The following is a 25,765-nucleotide window of genomic DNA, read 5'->3' as shown; positions in this document are numbered from 1 at the left end:
ACAGGAAATCAAAATCAGAATAGAAAAGGCTAGAGCAAATTTTAACAAAATGAGAAAAGTGTTCTGCACAAGGCATTTGAAGTTGGAGCTAAGAGTTAGGTTGGCTAGGTGCTACGTTTTCTTTATGGGATGGAAGCTTGGACCTTGAATGCGGCTTCAATAAAAAAACTAGAATCATTCGAGCTGTGGGTGTACGGAAGAATTCAGAAAATATCGTGGACAGAACACGTCACAAACAAAGAGGTTTTGAGAAAGCTGAATAAAGAAATGGGAATCTTAAATAACATGAAAACAAGAAAATTGGAATATCTCGGACATATTACACGTGGAGAGAGATACAACTTGCTCCAATTGATTATGCATTAAAAGATTCAAGGAAAAAGAAGCATAGGGGGACGCAGAATATCGTGGCTGCGCAACCTGAGAGAATGGTACGGATGTACATCAAATGAACTTTTCAGAGCAGTCGTCTCTAAAATCCGAATAGCTATGATGATTGCCGACCTCCGCCGCGGAGATGGCACTTAAAGAAGAAGATGCAAATTGATGCGTACTATGTTAACCGAAACAAGTCGATGCGTGTTGATTTCAATGAGTCAAATTCGGACCCCCACTCTACCTTTTTTATAAAACTTTTTTAAAGCTCAACAATGAGTTTAATCGTAATTGTGCACTAAACATTTTTAAATTTACACTTTTTAGACTGAAACAAGAGACGTACTTTTGCAAAATAGTTTTGAGTCGATTGCACTCAACTGTATATATATGCTTTGGTTTTATCTTTATGAAATAGTGGTGATCTGCAAAACTTGCTCCACACTGTGCTCCAAAATTAACGCATAATTTTAAAAACCCTGGTAAATCAAATAATTTTAATGTTTCGATTTTTGTGATAATATATTATTGTTACCCTGGTATATTGTAAAATTTATCGAAAGAACGGTAAAAAACGCTGATGTTTTTATAATTTTTTGCAAAAAAAATAAAAACATGCTAGTTGTGCATCATTTTATTTCGAATTTAGTTAGGTTGGAATACGTTGTGCTAAACATTTAAAGGGGTTTTTTTAAGTTTACTGAGTGTTTTTTTGTTTGAAATTAACCCCCAGCCGCAAGAAAATCGAAATTTGTCAGAAAGTAACTGAATCGTTACTCTTTACGAACAAGGATACACTCAAGTCGAACTCGCTGAACGTTTTAACGTCATTCAGTCAACCATTTCAAGAGTGTTAACACGTTTTTCTGTTACTGGAAGTAACTCTAGAAGACCCGGTTATGGCCGTAGAAGGGTTACAACTCCTAATCAAAACCGGTTTTTGACACTTCGTACACCGAGACAAAGGTTTATTAGCAGTACTTCTCTACAAAATGAATTTTTGGATCGTTATAACTTAAGAATCAGCCAAAATACGATTAGAAGAAGACTTGCCGCAAACGACCTACACACTGGAAGGGCACCAACTGGCCCATCATTGACCAGAGACCATAGAAGGCAAAGATTGCATTTTGCTCGTGAACATGTTGATTGGAATAATGAAGATTGCGGAAGAATATTGTTCACCGATGAATCCAGGTACTGCCTTTTTTTCTGATGACAGGAGAAACCGAGTGTACAGAAGGCTTGGGGAACGCTACGCACAGTGTAACACCGTAGGGACTGTACAGTATGGCGGCGGCTCGGTAATGGTGTGGGTTGGGATTAATTTGGAGGCTCGTATGGAATTTTATAACAGACATTTTAGAAGAGCATATCACGCCATTTTCACCATTTATTGGGGATAATTTCATGCTTATGCAAGATAATGCCAGGCCACACATTGCAAGAATTGTGCAGCAATATCGTCATTAGGTTGGAATTCTTGCCATGGATTGGCCTGCGAGAAGTCCTGACCTCAACCTAATAGAACATGTTTGGGACATCATAGGCAGACGACTAATGCACCAAACACATTGGATGAACTGTTTTGCGGTTAGTTGAAATTTGGGATCGAATTGGTCAAGAAGAAATTAGAACGGTAATTCTCAGTATGAGAGATCGTTGTCAAGCTGTAATAAATACCAGAGGAGGCAATACTCGATACTAGTACTCGGTACTAGTACTTTCTTGAACTTTAAAAATTTCAATTCCGTTATATACTTATAATATTAGTTTGTTTAGATCAGTTGTTTGTTTAGATGTTTAGATTTATGATGTTATATTGTTAATTACAATACATTTTTTGTAAAAAAAGAAAAGCTTTTTATTTAAGATGTTCTAAAACAACCATAAAGCAGAAATGAACAAACAAAATTTTTTTCATTACAACTCAAAATAAGAATTTTAAAAGTATGCGTTAATTTTGAAGCGCAGTGTATAATTATTATGAGATGCAAAGTTGTCCTTACCTCTTAAAACAGATCTTCCTTCTTCAACATTCTCGGCCAAGTTCAAATGGTACAACGAAGTTTCAAATTGTGGGGCGTGATCATTTTCGTCTTGAACTTGCAGTATTATTTCAGCGAATGCTACTAAAGGCGGACTAGAATCAGTTAGAGCCAAAACTCCGATGAAATGGGAACTCTGCATCTCGAAATTCAACGGTTTGGACAAAGAAATCTGCCCTTGGGAATCAATCGAGAATTGCGGATCATCCTCAGAGTCTGATATTATTTGGAAATTAACGGAGATGTTGGAAACCATCTTCAGTCGAGTAATAACGGTACCTAAAAAATACATAGGTAAACTCAAATTGCAAAAATGCTAAAAGGCATAATTTTTTTACCTGTGGCTGAATTTTCAGAAAGGAAGAACTTTCCTACATCTCGTTCAAATATCGGAGGGAAGTCCTTTGGTCCCATTATGAGGACGCTTACAGGAACTTCTGCATGTTTTTCTTGTCGTCCTCGGTCGCTAGCTTTAACGAAAAACTGGAAAGTTTTGCCAACTGAAAAAAATACAAGTTTTTGGCATTATCGCTGTATGTGAAGATGCAAAAAAAGATTTTTTACTTCGGACTTTTCCAGATTCACATAATACATTTTTCATGTAGTTACTTTTACATTAAATATATTCAATAAACAACGATTATCTCAGTTTAAGTATAAATTTTCGGGATATTAAGGCAATATTAATCTACATCTAGAAGATCTGTACATACAGTAAATCAGGATATTATATAATACACAACTGTAAAAATTTTGCACTTTTAAAAATTATGCTTATTTTGATAGTTGATTTTCTCGTGGACGAATTAACGGTTTCCGCCATTTTGTTTATTACTTTAGATATTTTCTTTGGTATTTAAACTGTTGGTGAAAGGCTTAGTCAAACTCCTCTTTTGGGCTTATACCGGGCAGAAGAAAGGAAATGCTTTTCTTATTTTAAGTTTGAGATACCCTGTAGGGAGGACAAGGTACGAACGTGGATATAAATCGACATAATGTTGTAGCCTCAAGTTTTGTGAACATTTTGTTTTTTTTTATTTCCCTGATATGTGTAAAAACAAAGAAAATAGGCGGTTTTATTCTTTAACATGTGTTTTAACTGAAACAACACTAAATTACCAATAAAAAATAACAACAGTTAACAAAACTTTAAGAAACTGAAAGAAACATAACTAAACGATCTACTTACGAACTGATTGACGATTAAGAATTATTCGTCGACCAGATGAGCGGTATGCACAGTGCAACATAAGAGAGACGATATTGTTTAATGGAGGAGTTGTGGCTCTGTGAGGTTTTGGGAAGGAATTTCCTTGGTGGAACAACAAGAACGGATTTTTTATTTTTACGCGATAAGTACATTACAAAAAGGTTTATTTGAACGCGATCCTTTCGTATCTTATATAGGAAATAATTTTATCTTAATGCATGATAACGTAAGGCTTCACGTAGCGCGTGCCATTACTAAAAATTTAAGTGAGGTATGCATATGTATATTCACACACTGAATTAATCCCCATACAATCCCGACATAATCCTATCGAACACTTATGAGATATTATCGGTACACAATTAAGACTTCGTCAGCAAGATATAGAACCTATGGTTGTTTCATAACTGCTTCATAGACCAAAATCGTATAGCCCTCTTACTATCCAGCATGCTTAGGCGATGTGAAGCTGTTACTAAAAGTAGAGGGGGAAACACGCGATATTAGTTTACGTTATGTTTCTTTCGGTTTTTGAAAGTTTTGTTAACTCTTATTTAGTATTGCTTCAGTTAAAGCACATGTTAGAGAATAAAACTGTCTAGTTTCTTGCCCAACAGTGCAAATACCAAAGGAAAATCTAAGATAATAAAAAAAGAGCGAAATTCGTGCAAATGAAGCAAAAAAGCCCAGAAAATAGTACTTACCAGAGTTGTACACATTCTTCAGTAAATACAACTCTCCAGTAATGTGATTAATGGCGAAAATGCTCCCAACTTCGGACTGCTTCTTCTCGTATATGGTATATACTAACTCTGCGTTAATTCCTTCATCATCATCGACTGCTTTTATTTTAGCGAAGCTGCTACTAGTAGTTAAGTTAGAGTGAATGCTCACTTTGTACTCTTTGACCAAAAACTTTGGAGTGTTATCATTTTCGTCTCCAACTTTTACTCTCACTGTCATGAAGTCCGAGAGTCCCCCTCCGTCCGTGGCACTGACTAGAATTTCGTACATTTTGTGTTTTTCTCTATCTAGTTTCGTTTTTGTTGTTATTTTTCCGGAAGATTTCTCAATGGAGAAGGTCTCGCTGAGGAGAGGAGAGTGGATATTATACGAAATTATTCCAAACTCGCCCATGTCTTCGTCGGTGGCGTTTACTATGGTGACAGTAAAACCTGGTAATCTGTTCTCTGGTACCTAAAAACAAAAGATGTCTAAGTATATGTGTCATTTTTATTTTCAAAATTTATTTTTTATTTATTCTTTTGACATTTGGCACAACTAAATAAATTAAAATTCATCTACATAAGACAAACATGTAGATAAAACATTACAAACTATTAATTTTGTTAGTTACATAATGTATCAACTGTCAACTGTAACGTATATAGGGATATTCTCCTCAATGGGGATGACAACAGACGGGATTGAAGACTATAACTTTTTTAATTTTGAGGAAAACTGGGGTGTGGAAAAAGAAGAGGAGAATCAGAATAACAAATCAAATGGGCAATACACTTATTTAAGCCATATAAATCAACGCGTTCGGAGGGGATTTCTCCAATACATCTATATAAAAGAGATAACCTTCTGTACAAGAAATCATGTGTGATACTAAAGGTGAGCTTAGGTGAAGACTTTAGGAAAACTACTTGATAGACAGAGTAGGGATGGTTTATTTTATTTAGCGTATGGCTTAAGTATATCACAGAATATATTTAGATTTATGCATTATACAATGCATCACAAACAGATGTCCAATTTTTTTATATATTCGATTGTCCCTTAGGTTGCCATTACAAAGTCTATAGGGTCGCCTGTGTATGCTCTGCGTGGGCAGTCCTGAACAATGTGACTGATCGTCTGTCTTGCAGCGCCGCAGTCACAAGAAGGCGAGGGGAGTTTACCCCATCTGTGGAGGGAGTCGGCGCATCTTCCACAGTTTGTTCGAATTCGATTAAGAGCTGCCCAAATCTTACGGGGACGTTCAAATTCGCCAGGTTTCCCTATGATGTCCGGTAGACTATGGTAATGCGGATCTGTCCTACTTTCCCAATCTTCTCTCCATCGGGTATTTAAGTCAAAGTTGGATTGCTGCAGCGCTTGAGCAGATTGTAGAGGGGGTAACCTGGATCGGAGACGGTTTCCAAGAATATCGGGGATGTCGTTGTGGACTAGAAGCTGGCGACTGTCCATTATTTTGTTATATTCTTTAACCAATGCATGTTCGCGGCGTAGGTTGGGTGGTGCTATATTACTAAGGGTAGGTAGCCACATTGTAGGGGTGGGCTTAATTGTGCCTGTTATCATACGCATAGTACGGTTTAGTTGGGTGTCGACCAGGTGGGTATGCCTGCTATTTAGCCACACTGGAGCACAGTATTCTGCCACCGGATATATCAGGCCAAGAGCAGAGGATCTTAATGTTGATGCTGTGGACCCCCATGTAGTGCCGCAGAGTTTCTGTATTATATTGTTGCGTGTTTTCAATTTTGCTGCTGTTTTCGTCAGGTGTTCTCTGAATGTGAGCGTTCTGTCTAGAGTAACCCCAAGGTATTTCGGGTATTTATTGTGTTTTAACAGCTTGTTATTAAAATACACTCGCAATTCTCTGTTTGCCAACTTGTTGTTTAGATGAAAAGTTTAGGAATGGTGTATTGATTGAAAGGTTGATACATCAGGGAGAGTATGTGTATAGAGCAGAATTTTCTAGAGAAACGGACCTGCACTTAGTCCAAGTAATGAAGCTTAAAATAGGAAAAAACCTGGCAATTTTTACAGAATGGATCGATTTGCTTCAAAATTTGAGAATAAGTAGTGGATAGTCAAAGGATCAAAATCTATATGATGCCGAAAGGCTCTTTTACCATGGAAATGGTTGCCACCCCATCTCGGGGGTGGAAATTTTTTATTATATGTTGACCGCAAAAGTTGGTAAAAACATTCATTTTAACAAAAAACGTTCTATACAATTTTTTGATAAAATTAATAGTTTTCGATTTATTCGCTATCGAAAGTGTTAGTTTTATATCGAAAAAATCAATGTTTTTAATAAGTTTTATGCTAATAACTAATAACTCCAAAATTTTTCGTTTTATCAAAACAACTTTACTTAACAAAAATGTACCTTTTGAAAAAATAAACAAAAGCTTTTTTTATTTTTCTTCACGACCAATAGTAATCGAGCTATACTTTATTATATGTTAGCTCTTCTTTGTCAAATGCTAAATATTGTAGTTTCAAAGTCAAAAGACGGGAAAACTATGCATTTTTCGAGGATAACTTGTTCGAACTAATTTAAAGTATTTAAAAATATCTCTCTCCAGAAATAAAAAAAGGCCTCTAACTCAAAAATTAAGTGACTTATAATGAAAAGAATGTCAGTCCCTATTTTTGAAGTTATACTTCTTTAGGCGCGATAGGGAGTGAATTTTTATTATTCTGCGCGCATGCGCACAGAAACAGTATGTTGTAATGTTGTTCGTTGCTAAATCTTTTTAAGTTACATGTATCAGTCCAAAAAAGGTGTGGAAAAATATATTAGTGTTTTTAGTAAATATATTTATTATAATTTTTGTGTCTTTGGATTTGTTTTCCTCGGGAGTAAGGTAATACGTATTATTAAAACATTTTTATTTAATACTTCACTTCGTCTATTTGTTACCGTGGTTTGTCATAATGTCCGAGAAACCGTCAAAACAATGCTTTCGTAGCCTCATTGGTACGGCATTCGACTATGGATCGAGAGGTCCCGGGTTCAAATGCGGACAATTGCTGTTTTTTTTTAAATTTTGGATTTTTGGAAAGTGGTAAGTAACTATTAAAATCAGTTTAATTAATTATTAATTAATTAATTATTAAAACAAAAATAAATTGTTAAAAGTATTTTATTTCGCTGAAATCATATAATAGAAGTATAACTTCTTACGTGCGTACAAAGTATACATACATTCTTTTTTCAGAGAAAAAGTGATCGGTATCAACCCCCTAATCACCACCCCAATTAAAATTAGTCATTGACTTTATTCGGCCTTCTTTATTTATGTATTATTAATAGGTTCTAGAAGTTTGACCGGCTGAGAATGATTAGTTTAAAAAAAAATGGAGTCAAAAGCGAATAACGAATTTTTGTAGTTTGGAACAAAATGGCATTTTCTTCAGAACAGAAAGATTAGCATCAGAGATACGAAAAAATGTTTAAATATGAAATTGTAGCTTATTTAATTCCCAAGAACCTGGTTTGCAAAAATTTTTCTACTGCAAAAATTAAGTGAGCTATTGACCATTAAAACTTGTAATAACATGCAAAAACCACCTTTACCAAACCTTTAAAAGTCACCTCTTTTTGCGACTGAGGATTTTAAAAAGATTTAATAGTAAGTAATAGGTTTATAGGTCTTTTAAAAACCTACGTAATTATTTTTTACCAAACTTTGTACGATAAAAAATAAAAAAGTTACGGATAAAAAATCAAAATATTTTTTTGAAAACAAAAGGAGAAATCCAATTGGAAGCATAATAATGCGAGTTAGCGGTGTGTTTTTAGTCATTGGCCTTATTCATTCTTCTTTATTTATGTATTATTAATAGATTCTAGAAGTTTGACTGGCTTCGAATGATTAGTTTTTAAAAAACTGGAGTTAAAAACGAATAACGAATTTTTGTAGTTTGGTAAAAAATGCCATTTTCTTCATAATAGAAAGATTATCATCAGAGATACGAAAAAATGTTTAAATATGAAATTGTAGGTTATTTAATTCCAAAGAAATTGGTTTGAAAACATTTTTTCTACGGCAAAAATTGAGTGAATCGTAAATGAGTATATCGAAAAAAACTGATTTTTTCGATATAAAACTAAGACTTTCGATAGCGAATAAATCGAAAACTATTAATTTTATCAAAAAAATATATGGAACATTTTTTGCTTAAAATGAATGTTTTTATCTTTTTGCGGAGTATTTTTAACTTTTGCGGTCAAAACATAATAAAAAATTTCCACCCCCGAGATGGGGTGGCCACCACCCCCATAGTAAAAACGCCTTTCGGCATCATATAGATTTTAATCCTTGGACTATTCACTACTTATTCTCAAATTTTCAAGCAAATCGATCCATTCTGTAAAAATTGCGAGGTGAAAAGCTTCGGTTCCTGGACTAACTGTCTTGTGCAGAGGGTGGAATACGTTCTGGAAAAAGTGATGCAGTGTGCAGTTCTCGATATAGAAGGAACGTTCGACAACACCTCCTACGATGAAATCGCAAGACCAATTCGTCTAAAAGGAAAAAACGAAACAATCTAAAGATGAATAGACGACATGCTGAGCAGCCATGTGATAAACGCAACGTTATTGAAGGATACAGTGTCATGGATTGGCTGATAACAAGACATTATTTTCTGGAGTAGGTGGTTGACCTGGTCATCTGCGCTCATGGCAACTTAAATGACATAGTTAGAGTTAGAATGTAACAGGCTCTACCTGTAGATGCCGAGTTAAATGAAATTTTCAGGAAGGAATGGGGTAATAGTAGACTCGAGGCTTACTTGGATCCAGTGGCGTAACTATAGAGTGGCAGGAGTGGCAAAATGCCTCAGCCCCGGCCTTACGAGGCCTCCGGCTAGAGAGACTGTAAGTTCAGAAATGATCTAACATTTTTAACAAAATTTAGTAAAAAATATACAGTCTGTTCCAACAAAAATTTGGCCCCCCTAGAAACTTAGAAACCAAGAGCTTCTTCAAAATTTAAAAGAACACGTCGATTTATATTGGGAGCGGGACAAATTTTCATGCAAAATTTATGCCCTCAAATGTAACCCCCTACTGCCCCGCCTCAACCCCCACTTTTTTTTAAATAGCAAGTGTGGTCGAGTGGCACATCATTTGAAAGGTAATTTTTTTCTCTACACGACACTCTATTTTTTTTAATTTGCGTAATAGGTTTGAACATAATTTTGGATTTAACAAATTTATTATAAATTAGTTAAATCCAAAATTATCATTAAAGTTGTTCGGCAAATTAAAAAAAAATAGAGGTTCGTGTATAGAAAAAAAATACCTTTCAAATGATGTGCCACTTGACTACATTTGCTATTTAAAAAAAACTGGTATTTGATGTGGAGCAGTGGAGGGTTATATTTGAGGGCATGAATTTTGCATGAAAATTCGCCCCCCTTCCAATTAAAATGGACGTGTTTTTGTAAATTGTGAAGAAATTCTTGGTCTCTGAGTTTCTGAGGGAGGGGGTGAAATTTTCGTTGGAACACACTGTAGATAAATTTTATATAAGTACATAATTAAAATCAAATAATTAGATACAACCAAAGACTATATTCGGGACATTCGTGAGATATATGTACAAAATCAGCCTATTGAAAAAGTAAGAGAATTCAGATACTTAAGACAATCATTAAAGAAAACAATAACAGCTCTCAAGAAATACGAATCAGAATCGAACATCCCAGAATAGTCCATGTGGTGAGACTGCTCCCGTCTGGAAAAATTTCTGAATCGGTTTCTTTGTGGATTCCTATTCAAAAATGTCCCCTTTAAACAAATCTGAAGGGTGCCGGGCGAAATTTTTGGGCAGAAATTTTTTAAACAATTTTTTTAAACAAATACAAAAAATCAGGATTTTTTGCTCCGGATCATATATTTTTAATTTTTGTGAGTCATTCTAAACAAGAAATGTATCTTGTAAATTTTCTCAAAAATTGAGAGTTTTCGAGTTACAGTTATACGAGTATACGCATTTTCGAGGTCTAAAAACTCATATTTAAGTTAGTATTTTTGAGGCTGCCAGATACTTAAATTGAAAATAAAATAAAAATTCCATTTTTATTCAGTTGCAATGCGAAGGCAAAACAATCTTATTTTTCACAGAGTCCGCAGTAGAGTAGCAGGCCAATAAGAGTCGAACTTATTGACCTGCTGCTCCATACTCTAAGTGACCAACACCGAGAGTTTATCTCCCACACCGCAACTGACGTGAATGGACTAGGTGACTAGCGTCATCTGGCAATTGAAAGATGAAGTAGTTTTCAATCCTAATAGCAATATTAATAATATTTAAAAATATTAAAATATTACTAAAAGATTTTTAAATTGAAAACTTATTGGTCCATTTTCTTAGTAACACCTCCAAGGTCTCTATTTATTTATTGGTCCTCCAAGGACCAATATGGTCTATATTGGTCGTTACTTCTTTGAGTAACTAGGTCCATTTTCTGTTGGAATTTACCAGCTGAACAGACGGGGTCGTGAATTGTAAGTTTTTTGAATTCCCTCTTGTCTTCTTCGCTTCAGCATCCATCTGGCTTGCAAATTTTAGAAGCCTTGGAGGTGTTACCAAAAAAATGGACCAATAAGTTTTCAATTTAAAAATCTTTTAGTAATATTTTAATATTTTTAAATATTATTAATATTGCTATTAGGATTGAAAACTACTTCAGACGCTAGTCACCTAGTCCATTCACGTCAGTTGCGGTGTGGGGGAAAAACTCTCGGTGTTGGTCACTTAGAGTATGCCTGTACGTTCTCTCCGATGAGACTCCAACAAGAGTCGAAAATCGTCGATTCAGAGGGCTGGACTGCGCTCCGTATTCTAAGTGAAAAATAAGATTGTTTTGCCTTCGCATTGCAACTGAATAAAAATGGAATTTTTATTTTATTTTTATATTGGTCGTTACTTCTTTGAGTAACTAGGTCCATTTTCTGTTGGAATTTACCAGCTGAACAGACGGGGTCGTGAATTGTAAGATTTTGAATTTCCTATTGTCTTCTTCGCTTCAGCATCCATCTGGCTTGCATATTTTAGAAGCCTTGCAGATGTTACCAAGAAAATGGACCAATAAGTTTTCAATTTAAAAACCTTTTAGTAATATTTTAATATTTTTAAATATTATTAATATTGCTATTAGGATTGAAAACTACCTCATCTTTCAATTGCCAGATGACGCTAGTCACCTAGTCCATTCAAGTCAGTTGCGGTGTGGGGGATAAACTCTCGGTGTTGGTCACTTAGAGTATGGAGCAGCAGGCCTACGTTCTCTCCGATGAGACTCCAACAAGAGTCGAAAATCGTCGATTCAGAGGGCTGGACTGCGCTCCGTATTCTAAGTGAAAAATAAGATTGTTTTGCCTTCGCATTGCAACTGAATAAAAATGGAATTTTTATTTTATTTTTATATTGGTCGTTACTTCTTTGAGTAACTAGGTCCATTTTCTGTTGGAATTTACCAGCTGAACAGACGGGGTCGTGAATTGTAAGTTTTTTGAATTCCCTATTGTCTTCTTCGCTTCAGCATCCATCTGGCTTGCATATTTTAGAAGCCTTGGAGGTGTTACCAAGAAAATGGACCAATAAGTTTTCAATTTAAAAATCTTTTAGTAATATTTTAATATTTTTAAATATTATTAATATTGCTATTAGGATTGAAAACTACTTCATCACTTAAATTGAAGTTTAAACATTCAGCTTCAAGATTCAGAAGAGTGATTGCGTCTAACCTTAATTTAAATCGTTGTTTTTTAATTGTTAAATATGCATGTCCATCCGACTTTTCTGCCGGTGCGGCGCGCTCTATTTCAAAAATCTCAAATTTTCCTTCGAAAAATATTTTTCTACATTCTTTGGGACATTCTAAATACAATAAGTTTCTTGACATTTTTCTCAAAAGTTAACAGTTTTAAACTTATAAGCGATTTAAGAGTGAACAATATTATACTTCTTCACCATATATTACTGATAAGGATAATGTTAACGAACTAAATGATCAAGTAAAATGGTTCATGATTGAAAACGGACATTATAAACTTTAGGATCCTTTCTAAAAAGACAGTAATAATGGATCTTTCCTCGAAGAACATTACTTTAGTGTTTCCAAGTCTGTTAATATGTATATCTACTCTATGCCATATTATGTATAAGTTTTTACTTTGTGAAAACTGTCATTATAGATAGCAGTGCGTGAAGGGTTTCAAGTGTGCGTGAAGTAACAATGTATTTTAAATGGGATTTACTTTTTCGCACACTTTCAATGGGTTTTTTGGCACACTTTCATATAATAAAATATCTTGTAACTTTCGCGTTGTCATGGTTATGACAATATGGGCAATGCCTTACAACAAAATTTTTGACAGTTTTGTGGTTTGAAAGTAGTTAGGATTTTTAAATGTCAAAGTTCTAAACATTGTAGAATAGAAATGAATTGCAGTGACGAAGAGTTACAGTTTTTTTATTTGTTTATCGTAGATAAAATATTGTATGAAACTGTGCGTGAAGTACTTTTTTGCGAACTTACGCGATGTATAGCACTCGCTCCGTTGTCGCTCGTGCTCTAAAAATCGCGTGCGTTCGTAAAAAGCATACTTCACGTTTCATAAATAACTATTTTACGTATAAAAATGCCTTATTGCTTTATCAATTTTTACTCTTATTTATTTTGCGTGGTAATTCATTCCAATCGCAGAATCAAACAATTAAACGGTTATACGAGTACAAGGAATAAAACTTTTCGAGTAAGAACTTTTTATTCAAAAACAAATGTCGTATTGCATATCAACAACAATAATGAAAGTCTTTATATGGGATAAAAGTCTAAGTTAGTCTGACAATTTAGAATTTTTGTTATAGAAAATTTTGCTATACTTTCGCCTAATTAGTTTTGTGTTCTGAACTCACCTGTACGTCCCTGATAATATCCCTGAATTGGGGCGGATGCAAATTAGCGGGCAATAGTTCCACTTTCAATCTGGCAAAAGTTGTATAAACGCCGTCCGACACAGACACGTTCAGCAGCATGATGTGTTGCGACCCGAAGTTGGCCAAGTTAGTGAGAGTTATTATTCCAGTTTCTGGATCCATCGAGAAAGTTTGATGATCATTACCGTTTACTATTGAGTATCGTAAACTGTTCCGATCCACCTCGTCCAGGTCGCTCGCTCTGACGACCGTCACGAATTGGTCTCGTTTGGCGCTTACCGACAGACCGCAAGAGTAGCTGGTCTGCTCGAATTTGGGAGGATTGTCGTTCATGTCCATAACTGAAAATACAAAATAGTTGTCAAAAGCAACTTATAGAAAGTAAAAAATTCAAATAGTGCAATAACTAGGCTATTGATTATGTTCAAAATAAGAGAGCTAAAAGGAACTACAACGTTAATGGTATTTTATTGTCTCATATGGTGAATGGACCTTTAAATTTGAAAAAACCGCGAAGTGCTACCATTTACATGGGTGCGTTTTTGAGAAAGGGGTAAATTAGTCCCTAGGCACAGGTTGAATTAGGGTGAGTTCTATGTACTTTTGGTACAAACACGTCTACAGGAAAATTGTTCCAGGTTAAATTTACTATCGAAATATCACATTTTAAAGTCAAAAATATTTTTTTACAAAAATAAACTCCGTTAACGTTGTAGTTCCTTTCTAAAATACATAATCAATAGCCTATAACTGAAGTTTTCACCTCCGATTTCGTTGAACCTCCATCGATTTTCATGAAAATTTATGAGTAGTTAGAGGATACCTCAATAAACAAAAGTGACATGGTGCCTTGGTGATTCAACTTGCGCTTTTACCCTGGGAGTGAAAATTATTTTATTAAAAATAACCCCATAAATCGATTGAAGGACAATTCTAAGCAAAATTTGTTATATCAAGTTATTAAACAAATCTTTTTGAGACACTTAAAAACACTTGATAAAAATAAAGTTAAAATAAAAAAAGGGGGACCAACAGACATTAATTTTGTGATATCCACCGACCCACTGGGCTGCCATATATGTGTCTATGTGTGCGTATGTTTTTACTGTGTTTTGTTTGTTTTTATACACATAAAAATTATACACATTTAAGACAGGGGCTTTTGACCAAACATACATCACCATTAGTTGTTAACATTTACCATCTTCTTTCAATAAAACCATACAAAATCTTGTACTGATATGTAAGTATTTTCTTTTTTTTACATTCTCTCTCTCGTTCACATTTTTCAATTATTCAATTTTTCAATTTTTTCAATTGTTAAATACATCATTTTACAACATCAACTCAGACAGTCAAGCTTTATGTACATCATTAAAAATTAGAATTGCGAGAATTGGAATATTTTAATGATTTAGTAAAGAATTAAAAAAACAGCTATATCTAATAAAAACAATATTTTAAACAATTTAACATAAATTAAAAATATTTGAACTATAACAGTTGCTCAAAATGTCCGCCATTTTGTTCGATGCATCTCCTTACTCGTTTTAAAAGATTTCGAATCGTTTTTCTAATTACATTGGGATTGTTCTTAATTTTTCTGGCAGCTTCTTGTCACCTTGGCAGAATTAATCAATATTATTTCAAAATTGCCGTAATTCAATTATCTGCCCAAAAATTTGACATACACATTTTAACGCAGTTTTTTATGCTCTTTTAAAATACGCAAACAAATTTTCAAAATTTCAATATACAGGGTGTTGTTTCAAGGTCACAATTAGTTCATATTTTTTTGTTAATCCGGACCTGGATTTTTCTTGTGATTAGTAATTGGGTCGTTCCAATGGGGTAAATAAGTATTCATTATTTTTAAAATGAGTATTTATTCATTAACTTTAATAATTTATAATTAAAGTTAATAATACCTACTTTTTAATGTCACGAGTTCTTAAAAATTCAATATAATTTCAAAATTAAAGTCATAAAATTGTCGCCGAAAAATTGAAACGAACCATTAAACTTATTTTTTTGTGCTCTTCTCAAATATGCAAACAGATTTTCAAAATTTGAATGGGTGTTGTTTTAAGTTCACAATTACTTTATAATTTTTTTTTAATCCGGACCTGGATTTTTCTCATGGTTAGTATGTTGGTCGTTTGGGTTTTGAATGAGACATATGTGTACCAAATATCAAAAAAATATACAGGGTGGTTCTAAAGTTATGGCTTAGGAAAGAAATGGGCAAAATCGATAAAACATTCTGTAACTCGGTTATAAAAGTCGGTAGGGCAAAAAATGTAGTATATCTAGAACCGGCTCGGTGACCTCTATTCACCGTTAAAGTATTTCCGTTTCCCAATGAAACACCCTGTATTATATCAAATGTCCACCAGTATACATCGGAAGGGCTCTTCATCATCGTTTTTGGCATGCAGGTTACGGACTAAGGCACAAGGCACCTGATGACAGATAGATTCATCTATGAGCTACCTAGGCCGTTCTAGATCAATAGAAAGGACTGGTAATCGGATACTTGCAGATGGGACAAAAACATAACTAAAGCGACATAAACTGTATATACTTCTACAGGTCTCTTTAAGTACATATGAAATTCGTATCAAGAACAACGAAATTTAAAAGTGAAGTTTTGATAATCCTCAAAGTTATGAAACTAATAAAATCCTCACTAAATGTGAGTCAAAAGCAGTATACCTTACATTTAACGATATAAATTACTTACGAAACCTTCTGCCTCAGACAGTACCTACTGGCACTTTTCATATAAGTCGACAATACACAGTCAGAGAAACTCAAATTTATTGAGACTTTGGGTTCAACGCGAGCCATACGTCCCGTTTTAATTAACTTTTGAAATATAATAACTTCCTCAAATATTAATGTCTGCGATGACTGCATCTGCTATGCAAATATAGAAAATTATTACTGCATATACGGCTATATCGAGAAATTTAATGCATTCGAAATACAGCCCTTGAGGAAATGTCGGAATTTGGATTCAATTTAGCAAATGGTTTTAATTTGATTGGTAGTTGTGAAGTTTTAAGGGCTGTGCACAGAGGAAGGAAGTTGGAAAATAGACGGCAAAGCAAAAACTAATAAGACTGTCGAGTTGCATGAATTCGTAACGGGCTTTCGCAATGAAAAAATAATCCACAGAGAACGGCAGTTCTCACGAGTGGCGCACAACACCCCTACAAGCGACACTATATATACACGAAATTTTCGATTTTCTAAACCTGACTGAATTGAAAATTGGGCCCAAATCCCATCTTAAAGTATAGGAAAAGACTCGTCCATCCATATGTTACATCTCCATTTTGGTCCAAGAGTGTGGATTTTACGGCCCTTCCCATTAGAGTCTGTTTTTCGTTCTCGTCCCCCACAAACTCCCCCCAACAATTTCAAAACACTTACGCCCGACCTTTGCGGCTTCTGATAGCACAGATCATTACCTTTCCAACGCATGTTTAATTTTGAAAATCGGTTATACCATTCAAAAGTTATTGAGCTCAGAAGTATGACTCAATTTTTATTTAAAAAAGGGAAAATGTTTGTATGTCTTAGTATGTATGATGTATGTATGTATGTCTGTATGTATGTATGTATGTATGTATGTATGTCTGTATGTATGTATGTATGTATGTCAGTATGTATGTATGTATGTATGTATGTACTGTATGTATGTATGTATGTATGTATGTATGTATGTATGTATGTATGTATGTATGTATGTATGTTGATGTATGTATGTATGTATGTATGTATGTATGTATGTATGTATGTATGTATGTATGTATGTATGTATGTATGTATGTATGTATGTATGTATGTTATGTATGTATGTATGTATGTATGTATGTATGTATGTATGTATGTATGTATGTATGTCTGTATGTATGTATGTATGTATGTATGTATGTATGTATGTATGTATGTATGTATGTATGTATGTATGTATGTCTGTATGTAAGGTATGTATGTATGTATGTATGTATGTATGTATGTATGTATGTATGTATGTATGTATGTATGTATGTATGTATGTATGTATGTATGTATGTATGTATGTATGTATGTATGTATGTATGTATGTATGTATGTATGTATGTATGTCTGTATGTATGTATGTCTGATGTATGTATGTAAGTATGTATGTATGTCAGTATGTATGTATGTATGTATGTATGTATGTATGTATGTATGTAAGTATGTATGTATGTATGTCTGTATGTATGATGTATGTATGTATGTAAGTATGTATGTATGTATGTATGTATGTATGTATGTATGTATGTATGTATGTATGTATGTATGTATGTATGTATGTATGTATGTATGTATGTATGTATGTATGTATGTATGTATGTATGTAATGTATGTATGTATGTATGTATGTATGTATGTATGTATGTATGTATGTATGTATGTATGTATGTATGGTATGTATGTATGTATGTATGTATGTATGTATGTATGTATGTATGTATGTATGTATGTATGTATGTATGTGTATGTATGTATGTATGTATGTATGTATGTATTGTATGTATGTATGTATGTATGTATGTATGTTGTATGTATGTATGTATGTATGTATGTATGTATGTCTGTATGTATGTATGTATGTATGTATGTATGTATGTATGTATGTATGTATGTATGTAAGTATGTATGTATGTATGTATGTAAGTATGTATGTATGTATGTATGTATGTATGTATGTATGTATGTATGTATGTATGTATGTATGTATGTATGTATGTATGTATGTATGTATGTATGTATGTATGTATGTATGTATGTATGTATGTATGTATGTATGTATGTATGTATGTATGTATGTATGTATGTATGTATGTATGTATGTCTGTATGTATGTATGTATGTATGATATGTATGTATGTATGTATGTATGTATGTATGTATGTCTGTATGTATGTATGTATGTATGTATGTATGTATGTATGTATGTATGTATGTATGTATGTATGTATGTATGTATGATGTATGTATGTATGTATGTATGTATGTATGTATGTATGTATGTATGTATGTATGTATGTATGTATGTATGTATGTATGTATGTATGTATGTATGTATGTATGTATGTATGTATGTATGTATGTATGTATGTATGTATGTATGTATGTATGTATGTATGTATGTATGTATGTATGTATGTATGTATGTATGTATGTATGTATGTATGTATGTATGTATGTATGTATGTATGTATGTATGTATGTATGTATGTATGTATGTATGTATGTATGTATGTATGTATGTATGTATGTATGTATGTATGTATGTATGTATGTATGTATGTATGTATGTATGTATGTATGTATGTATGTATGTATGTATGTATGTATGTATGTATGTATGTATGTATGTATGTATGTATGTATGTATGTATGTATGTATGTATGTATGTATGTATGTATGTATGTATGTATGTATGTATGTATGTATGTATGTATGTATGTATGTATGTATGTATGTATGTATGTATGTATGTATGTATGTATGTATGTATGTATGTATGTATGTATGTATGTATGTATGTATGTATGTATGTATGTATGTATGTATGTATGTATGTATGTATGTATGTATGTATGTATGTATGTATGTATGTATGTATGTATGTATGTATGTATGTATGTATGTATGTATGTATGTGTGTGGAAAAGTTACACCGATCTGAATTTTTTTTCTGTGTTTCAAGAGGGTGTGAGGGCCGATTCAGAACCGGTCTAATTTTTGACTTCTGACTACCCGTAAGCCAGGAGAGACAGGAAAACCGCAAATACACCAAATCAATAGGGTTGAGTTAAGCTTTCAAATGGTGCTTAAGCGATCAACCTGAGACACACACACTGCTCACCATAGCCGAAAAACTGAAAAATTAAACTTTTTCGTTTTTGGTTTTTCGACAATTGCTCAAAATTTCAACCTACGAATTGCGCCAATAAGGGAGCGTTTGTAGGAGGACTCAGGACGCGTCTAACGGTGTATATCTCATATCTGGGAAAATTCGAATTTTTTAGTTATAGGCTTCATAAGTATGATCAAATCTATTTCTTATGGGAAAAACCGTTTTTCAAGCTCAATAATTCCTGTAATACGTTCAGTTATCATACTTGATCTTGGATGCATCAGATACTACTTGTCAATACGTTTTAAACTCATGTTTAGTGATCAATATCAGTTCAGCCGTTCAGAAGTTATAGAGCTCCAAAAGTATAATTAGTCCAGGAACTGAAACTTTTCACTTCGCAATTTTTATAGAATGGATCGATTGGCTTGAAAATTTGACAATAAGTAGTGGATAGTCCAAGGATCAAAATCTATATGATGCCGAAAGACGCTTTTACCATGGGGTGGTTGCCACCCCATCTCGAAGGTGGAAATTTTTTATTATATTTTGACCGCAAATGTTGGTAAAAACATTAATTGTAAGCAAAAAATGTTTTATATTTTTTTGATAAAATTAATAGTTTTCGATTTATTGGTTATCGAAACTTGTCTATATCGAAAAAATCAATGTTATTATTCAATCATGGTTTATGTACTTGTAGTGGTTACGATGCTAAGTTTGATTGGGCAATCCGAGTTCATTTGCCGGCCATAATTACATAATTATTAGGATGACTGGGATTTGAACTCGGATTGTCTTATCACTGGTGTCGTAAGTACTAGATCATTTGGGAGAGAATGCGACCAAGGCGACCCCAGAAAACGGCAGTTCTCGCTAGTGGCGCACAACCCCTCTACATGCGACACTATATATACACGAAATTTTCGATTTTTTAAATCTGACTGAATTAAAAAATAAAGTTTAGGAAAAGACTCTCCCATCCATATGTGAACATTTCATTTTGGTCATAGGGTGTGGATTTTACGTATATTCCTATTTAGGGTCTGTTTTTCTTTCTCGTTCTCAAAACTACCAAAAATTTCAAAAATATAAGTTCAACCTTTGCGGCTTCTGATAGTACTGATCATTACCTTTCCAACGCACATCTAACTTTGAAAATTACCAGAGAACGGCAGTTCTCGCCAGTGAAGCACAACACCCCTACATGCGACACTATATATACACGAAATTTTCGATTTTCTAAACCTGACTTAATTGAAAATTGAGCCAAATCCCATCTTAAAGTTTAGGAAAAGACTCGTCCATCAATACATTACTTCTCCATTTTGGTCCAAGGCTGTTCATTTTACGGCCCTTCCCATTTAGGGTCTGTTTTTCGTTCTCGTCCCCAAAACTCCCAAAAATTTCAAAAACTTAAGTTCGACCTTTGCGGCTTCTGATAGCACAGATCATTACCTTTCCAACGCATATTTAATTTTGAAAATCGGTTATACCGTTCAAAAGTTACCGAGCTCAGAATTAGAACTCAATTTTTATTTAAAAAGGGGAAAATGTTTGTGGATATGTATGTATGTATGTATGAATATGGAAAAGTTACACCGATCTGAATTTTTTTCTGTGTTTCAAGAGGGAGTGAGGGCCGATTCAGAACCGGTGTAATTTTTGACTTCTGACTACCCGTAAGCCAGCTATAGGGCTAGGTAGATACAAAATGGCAAATTTTTTGGGATAAAAAGAGAGACAGGAAAATCGCAAATACACCACATCAATAGGGTTGACATCTTTTACATTTTTTATTCTTGTTTATTTTACAAGAGAAATTTTCGTTCGCGGAAAGTTAACAAACATGGTAACTTTCCTTAGATTTTGTATCAAAAACTGTGTTGAACAGACATTCTGCGTTTGGTATAGTTTTTAATACAGGTAATATTTTGGGCTAAATGTAAAGAAGCTATGCAAACAGCGGCCAGAGCCGTTTTAAAATCAAACAAGGCTAGAATAAACGAAGATTAGTTCAAGGAAGAATTTAGATTTATTAACCCAATAAAGAAATGAGTCTCCAGCAGCGCAGAACGAGATTAACTCTGGAAGATTATGAAAACCTTCGACAAGAAGAAAAAAGAAGGTTTTGAAGGGAAAAGAAAAAGCAATATGGAAAAGTTCTAAATGAGATAAACCACAACAGAAAAAACTCACGAAGTTTCTACCAACAGCTGTAAAAAGAAATTCAAACCCATAATACTAACATGCAAAGATAGGGATGGTTCTGTAATTACTGACAAGAAACACATCCGTAACAGATAGGCGAATCATTTTGAAGAACTATGGAACGGCAATCATGAAGGTGGGATGGAGGCTTTTAAATGGAGGGATTCAAATGAATGAATATGATCGGCTGCCACACCCCACCGAAGAAGAAATAATTACAGAAGACATTAATTTTTTTAATCATAATTTATTTAACAATCAGAATATACATTCTGTAAGTTAAAATGTTGGCTGGGGAGCTGGGCTCCTTATTGGCGTGAAGGGATTCCCTCCAATGAAGGAGTCCTATTGTGTGGAGACGTAGGAATATCTGATGTGAATAATACATATATAGAATGGGATCCAGGACACTACCTTGTGGAACTCCGGCCTTGATTGGGAATTTTATGCATACATTAATATATTAACAACAGAAAGAAACGCCCGCAGATTATAACTTAGGCATACTGTCTCCACTTCACGAAAACGGAGACAGGATAATGTATATAATTATAGAGGTATCACCCTACTCAATATAGCATATAAAGTACTGTCCAACGTATTGTACAAAAGAACGCTCCTATACACCGAACGAATCGTGGGAGGAGATCAGTGGGGCTTCCGGCCTAATTCTTCTTCTTCTTTTAGTGCCTATTCGTTTCGAATATTGGCGATCATTCTGGCTATAATTATTTTATTAACTGATGCTTTAAATAGATTTGCTGTTGTGGAGAAACATTTCCTCAGGTTCTTTAACCATGATATTCTTCTTCTCCCAATTCCTCGCTTTTCGAATACTTTGCCTTGAAGGATTACCTTATTTAGTGCCGTTTCTCATTATGTGTCCGAGATATTCTAACTTTCTCCTTTTAATGGTATACATCACCTCTCTTTCTTTGCCCACTCTTCGTAACACGGTCTCGTTGGTTATCTTGTCCGTCCATGATATCCTTAGGATTCGCCTGTATAGCCACATCTCGAAGGCTTCAAGTTTTTTCTCCATTGCTTCAGTGAGTGTCCAGGATTCAACTCCGTAATACAATATTGAGAAGATATAACATCGTAGGAGCCTTATTTAACCTAATTAACGGATTTAATCTTTACAGTGAGGCAGATTCTTGAAACAACCCTAGAGTTTGGCGTCGATACCCATCAAATATTCGTGGATTTCAATACCGCTTACGACTCAATTAATAGATATAAATTTTTCCTGGCTATGGTGGGATTCCTAATACCACATCTTATTCAACTAACTGAACTTACACTCACAGGAGCAGCAAGCATGGTCAGAATCCAAAACGATCTTTCAAGACCCTTCCATCGCAAAAATGGACTAAGACTATCGCGTCTTTTATTTAACCTTGCTCTAGAAAAAGTAATAAAAGTAATTCGAGAGTCCCAGATTATTACAAATGACAGTCTATTTGACAAATCTGTACAAGTTGTTGGATATGACATACAGTTGAGTCCCTGAATCTTTACCCGTGCGTCATCATTTAAAGCAAACGAAATAAGTCGATGATAAGTTGGAAATTGAAATTTACTAAACGCAACAGCAAGTGACAGTAAGGCCCGATTGTTCAATTGGAGATTATCTTCAGATTAAAAATAATCTTCAATTAAACGTAATATTGCGTTGTTCAATGAAAGTTTAACACTTAACCATCTGTTAACCAGAGATTATCTTAATCGCCCAAAAACGAAGGATTAACGGTGTTAACTAGAGATTTGTAACCTTATTTTCTGGTTTTAAATTAAATATTGTCAAGAAAATTCCAGATTAAAACAACCATAGTTATTGCACTATAATTATATTGTGTTGTTATTACTACTTTTAAATCGTAGATAAGATTTAAAATAATCTATTATAATTTAGTGTCTACATACATATAATTATATGGCTATTGCTAATTATGGTGTCTTTGATTTTGAAGATGGAGATATCACAGAAGACGAAGAGTTCTTAGCTGTTGTTAATATAATTTTTTCCTCTACGAAAAAATTCTGATTTTCGAGTAAAAGAAAACTATTTTCATAAGTGGTCAGATAATGAGTTTTTGGAAACCAAAAGTGTACCAAAGGAAACAGTTTTTATGATTGTTGATCGTATAAGAGACAGCAGAGCTCATCCTACAAATAGGTAAACTATTTATAATAGTTAATTAAAAATATATAAAATTACCAGCCAAACCCGACTTCAGGACAAACTAGTTTGGCCTATTGGGCTATTTTTTCCCAGATTTTCATTTTCTCGTAATTTGTAACTGCATCACTTCCTTATTCTCGAGAATATGTTTATATTTTTTAACAAAAGATATTAATATTTATTCTTCATCAGCCGTAAAGCTCGTAGTTCTCTTTCTTTTATTATTTTTATTCCATTTTTTGAAATTTAAATTTAAAGCACGAAAATAATCACTGACATGGGGGCGTCACTACGTCAAAAGTCATGAACACCATCGTTTAGACCACAGAACACATTTTTCGGTCCAATTTTCATGATAAAATTTGTTCCAAGCCGTTAATTAATAACTGGCAACATTGTCACTGCTTCAGGATTTGGGTTTAATAAATCTGAAAGTTAACCTGCATTGAACAACTTAATTAGAAATAATCTTTGAATTAAATTAAATCATGTTTTACTTAATCCATGAGTTAACCATTGATTGAACAACTGGCCCTAAGTGACTAAGTGACTTGCTGTTGCGTTTAGTAAATTATAATTTTCGACTTATCATCAACTTATTTCGTATGCTTTAAATGATGACGCACGGGTAAAGATTCAGGGACTCAACTGTATCAAGAAATTTAATGCATTCGAAATACAGCCCTTGAATTCCAGCCCTTGAATTCCAAGCCCAGTCCAAATTTGAATTCAATTGGCAAATGGTTTTAATTTGATTGGTAGTTGTGAAGTTTTATGGGCTGTGCATAGAGGAAGGAAGTTAGAAAATAGACGACGAAGCAAAAACTAATAAGACTGTGTCGAGTCGCACGAATTTGTAACGGTCGTTCGCAATGAAAAAATAATTTATTCTATAAGAAGAATTTTCATTCATGGACTGGAAACTACGTTTGTTAATAACTTTCATAAGATTTTGTATCATTTGTATTTTTTTTAAATCGTTTTCATTTTTCTTTCAGATATTCCAGTAAGATATAAAGTTCAAAGGCACACACATTATGTGTTTGGTATAGATTTTTTTATTTATCAATTTTGTATAAGGTAAAGGGGGGTAAGATCGTAAACGGGGCAAGTTCGTAATTGCTCTAAAAATATCATAAGATACATTCAATTGTACAAGTTAAGGAGTAGAAATCTTTTCTGGATTAGTATGAACTGATTGACATAGATGTCTCTTACTCAGAAGTAATTCTTCCATTGTTTTGCCATTTATAAAATGTGAGTACGTGTGTAGTACATATCTAACCTAGAGCTGTCTAACAAAGTGCCGGTATTTTACAGCAAATTTTGCGTCTTGTGCATTTATTTTTGGTAGATATTAAGAACATTGCTTAAAGTTTACCTTAAATAAATAAATCCTTTAGATTATTTGAAATTTACTGGAAAAAGCACAACTCTGATCTTGCCCCGCAAATATTAGTGCACGGGGCAAGTTCGTAGCATGTGGCGGGGTAAGACCGGAGTTGTACTTTTTTCAGTTGATTTAAAACATTTTTTTTTACATTTTATGGTTTTTTTGCTCAAATTATTTATTTATAACTTTTTTAAATCCAAAATGGTTAGCAATTATGTTAGAAAAACGAACCGAAGAGCGTAATCAGCAGAAACATTTGAAGATGCATTGGTAGAAATGAGGGCAGTCGCATAAATGCCATGCGAAAAACCATTTTCTATATCTAAATGTATAACTTTTAAACTACACAACTTATTTTAATATGACAAACAGCCATTTATAAATGACGGATTAGTAATTCCGATTTTGTCCCATAACATATGAAGATAGCTTTCAATGAGTTTTAAATAGCTATTTACGAACTTGCCCCATGTATGGGGCAAGTTCGGAATAGTTACTGTCTTCTCTAATTATTTATAAAAGTTGTAATTTCAAATGTAAATTGGTGTTTTCGGCAATGCAAATTATAGAGTATTAATTTTACTCCACGTTGATACTAAGAAAATGTTAAATATTTGAAATATAATTTACAAAAAAAATATCAAAGTCAAACCTAACAAAAACCAGTCCGAACTTGCCCCACTCCACCTTATCTCAAAAGAAAGTGTTCAATCATAAAAACAAAATTTTAGCATCCAGATCT

General features: G+C 33.7%; 1 protein-coding gene across 1 annotated transcript in view; it reads right to left on the bottom strand.

The window, feature by feature from the left end:
* Positions 1–25,765, bottom strand: part of LOC114329572 (fat-like cadherin-related tumor suppressor homolog) — a 495,287-nt gene that overhangs the window by 60,649 nt on the left and 408,873 nt on the right. The window contains exons 13-16 of the mRNA XM_050663310.1: positions 13,311–13,672; positions 4,338–4,830; positions 2,762–2,923; positions 2,385–2,702 (exon numbers count right to left, since the gene is read on the bottom strand). Of these exons, the coding sequence (XP_050519267.1) occupies positions 2,385–2,702; positions 2,762–2,923; positions 4,338–4,830; positions 13,311–13,672 (1,335 nt within the window). The remainder of the gene's footprint in view (positions 1–2,384; positions 2,703–2,761; positions 2,924–4,337; positions 4,831–13,310; positions 13,673–25,765) is intronic.

This window comes from Diabrotica virgifera, chromosome 1, assembly GCF_917563875.1.
Source record: "Diabrotica virgifera virgifera chromosome 1, PGI_DIABVI_V3a".
Lineage (NCBI taxonomy): Eukaryota > Metazoa > Arthropoda > Insecta > Coleoptera > Chrysomelidae > Diabrotica > Diabrotica virgifera.
The sequence above is the reverse complement of the archived record's forward strand: the minus strand, read 5'-3'. Positions and strand labels throughout refer to the sequence as shown.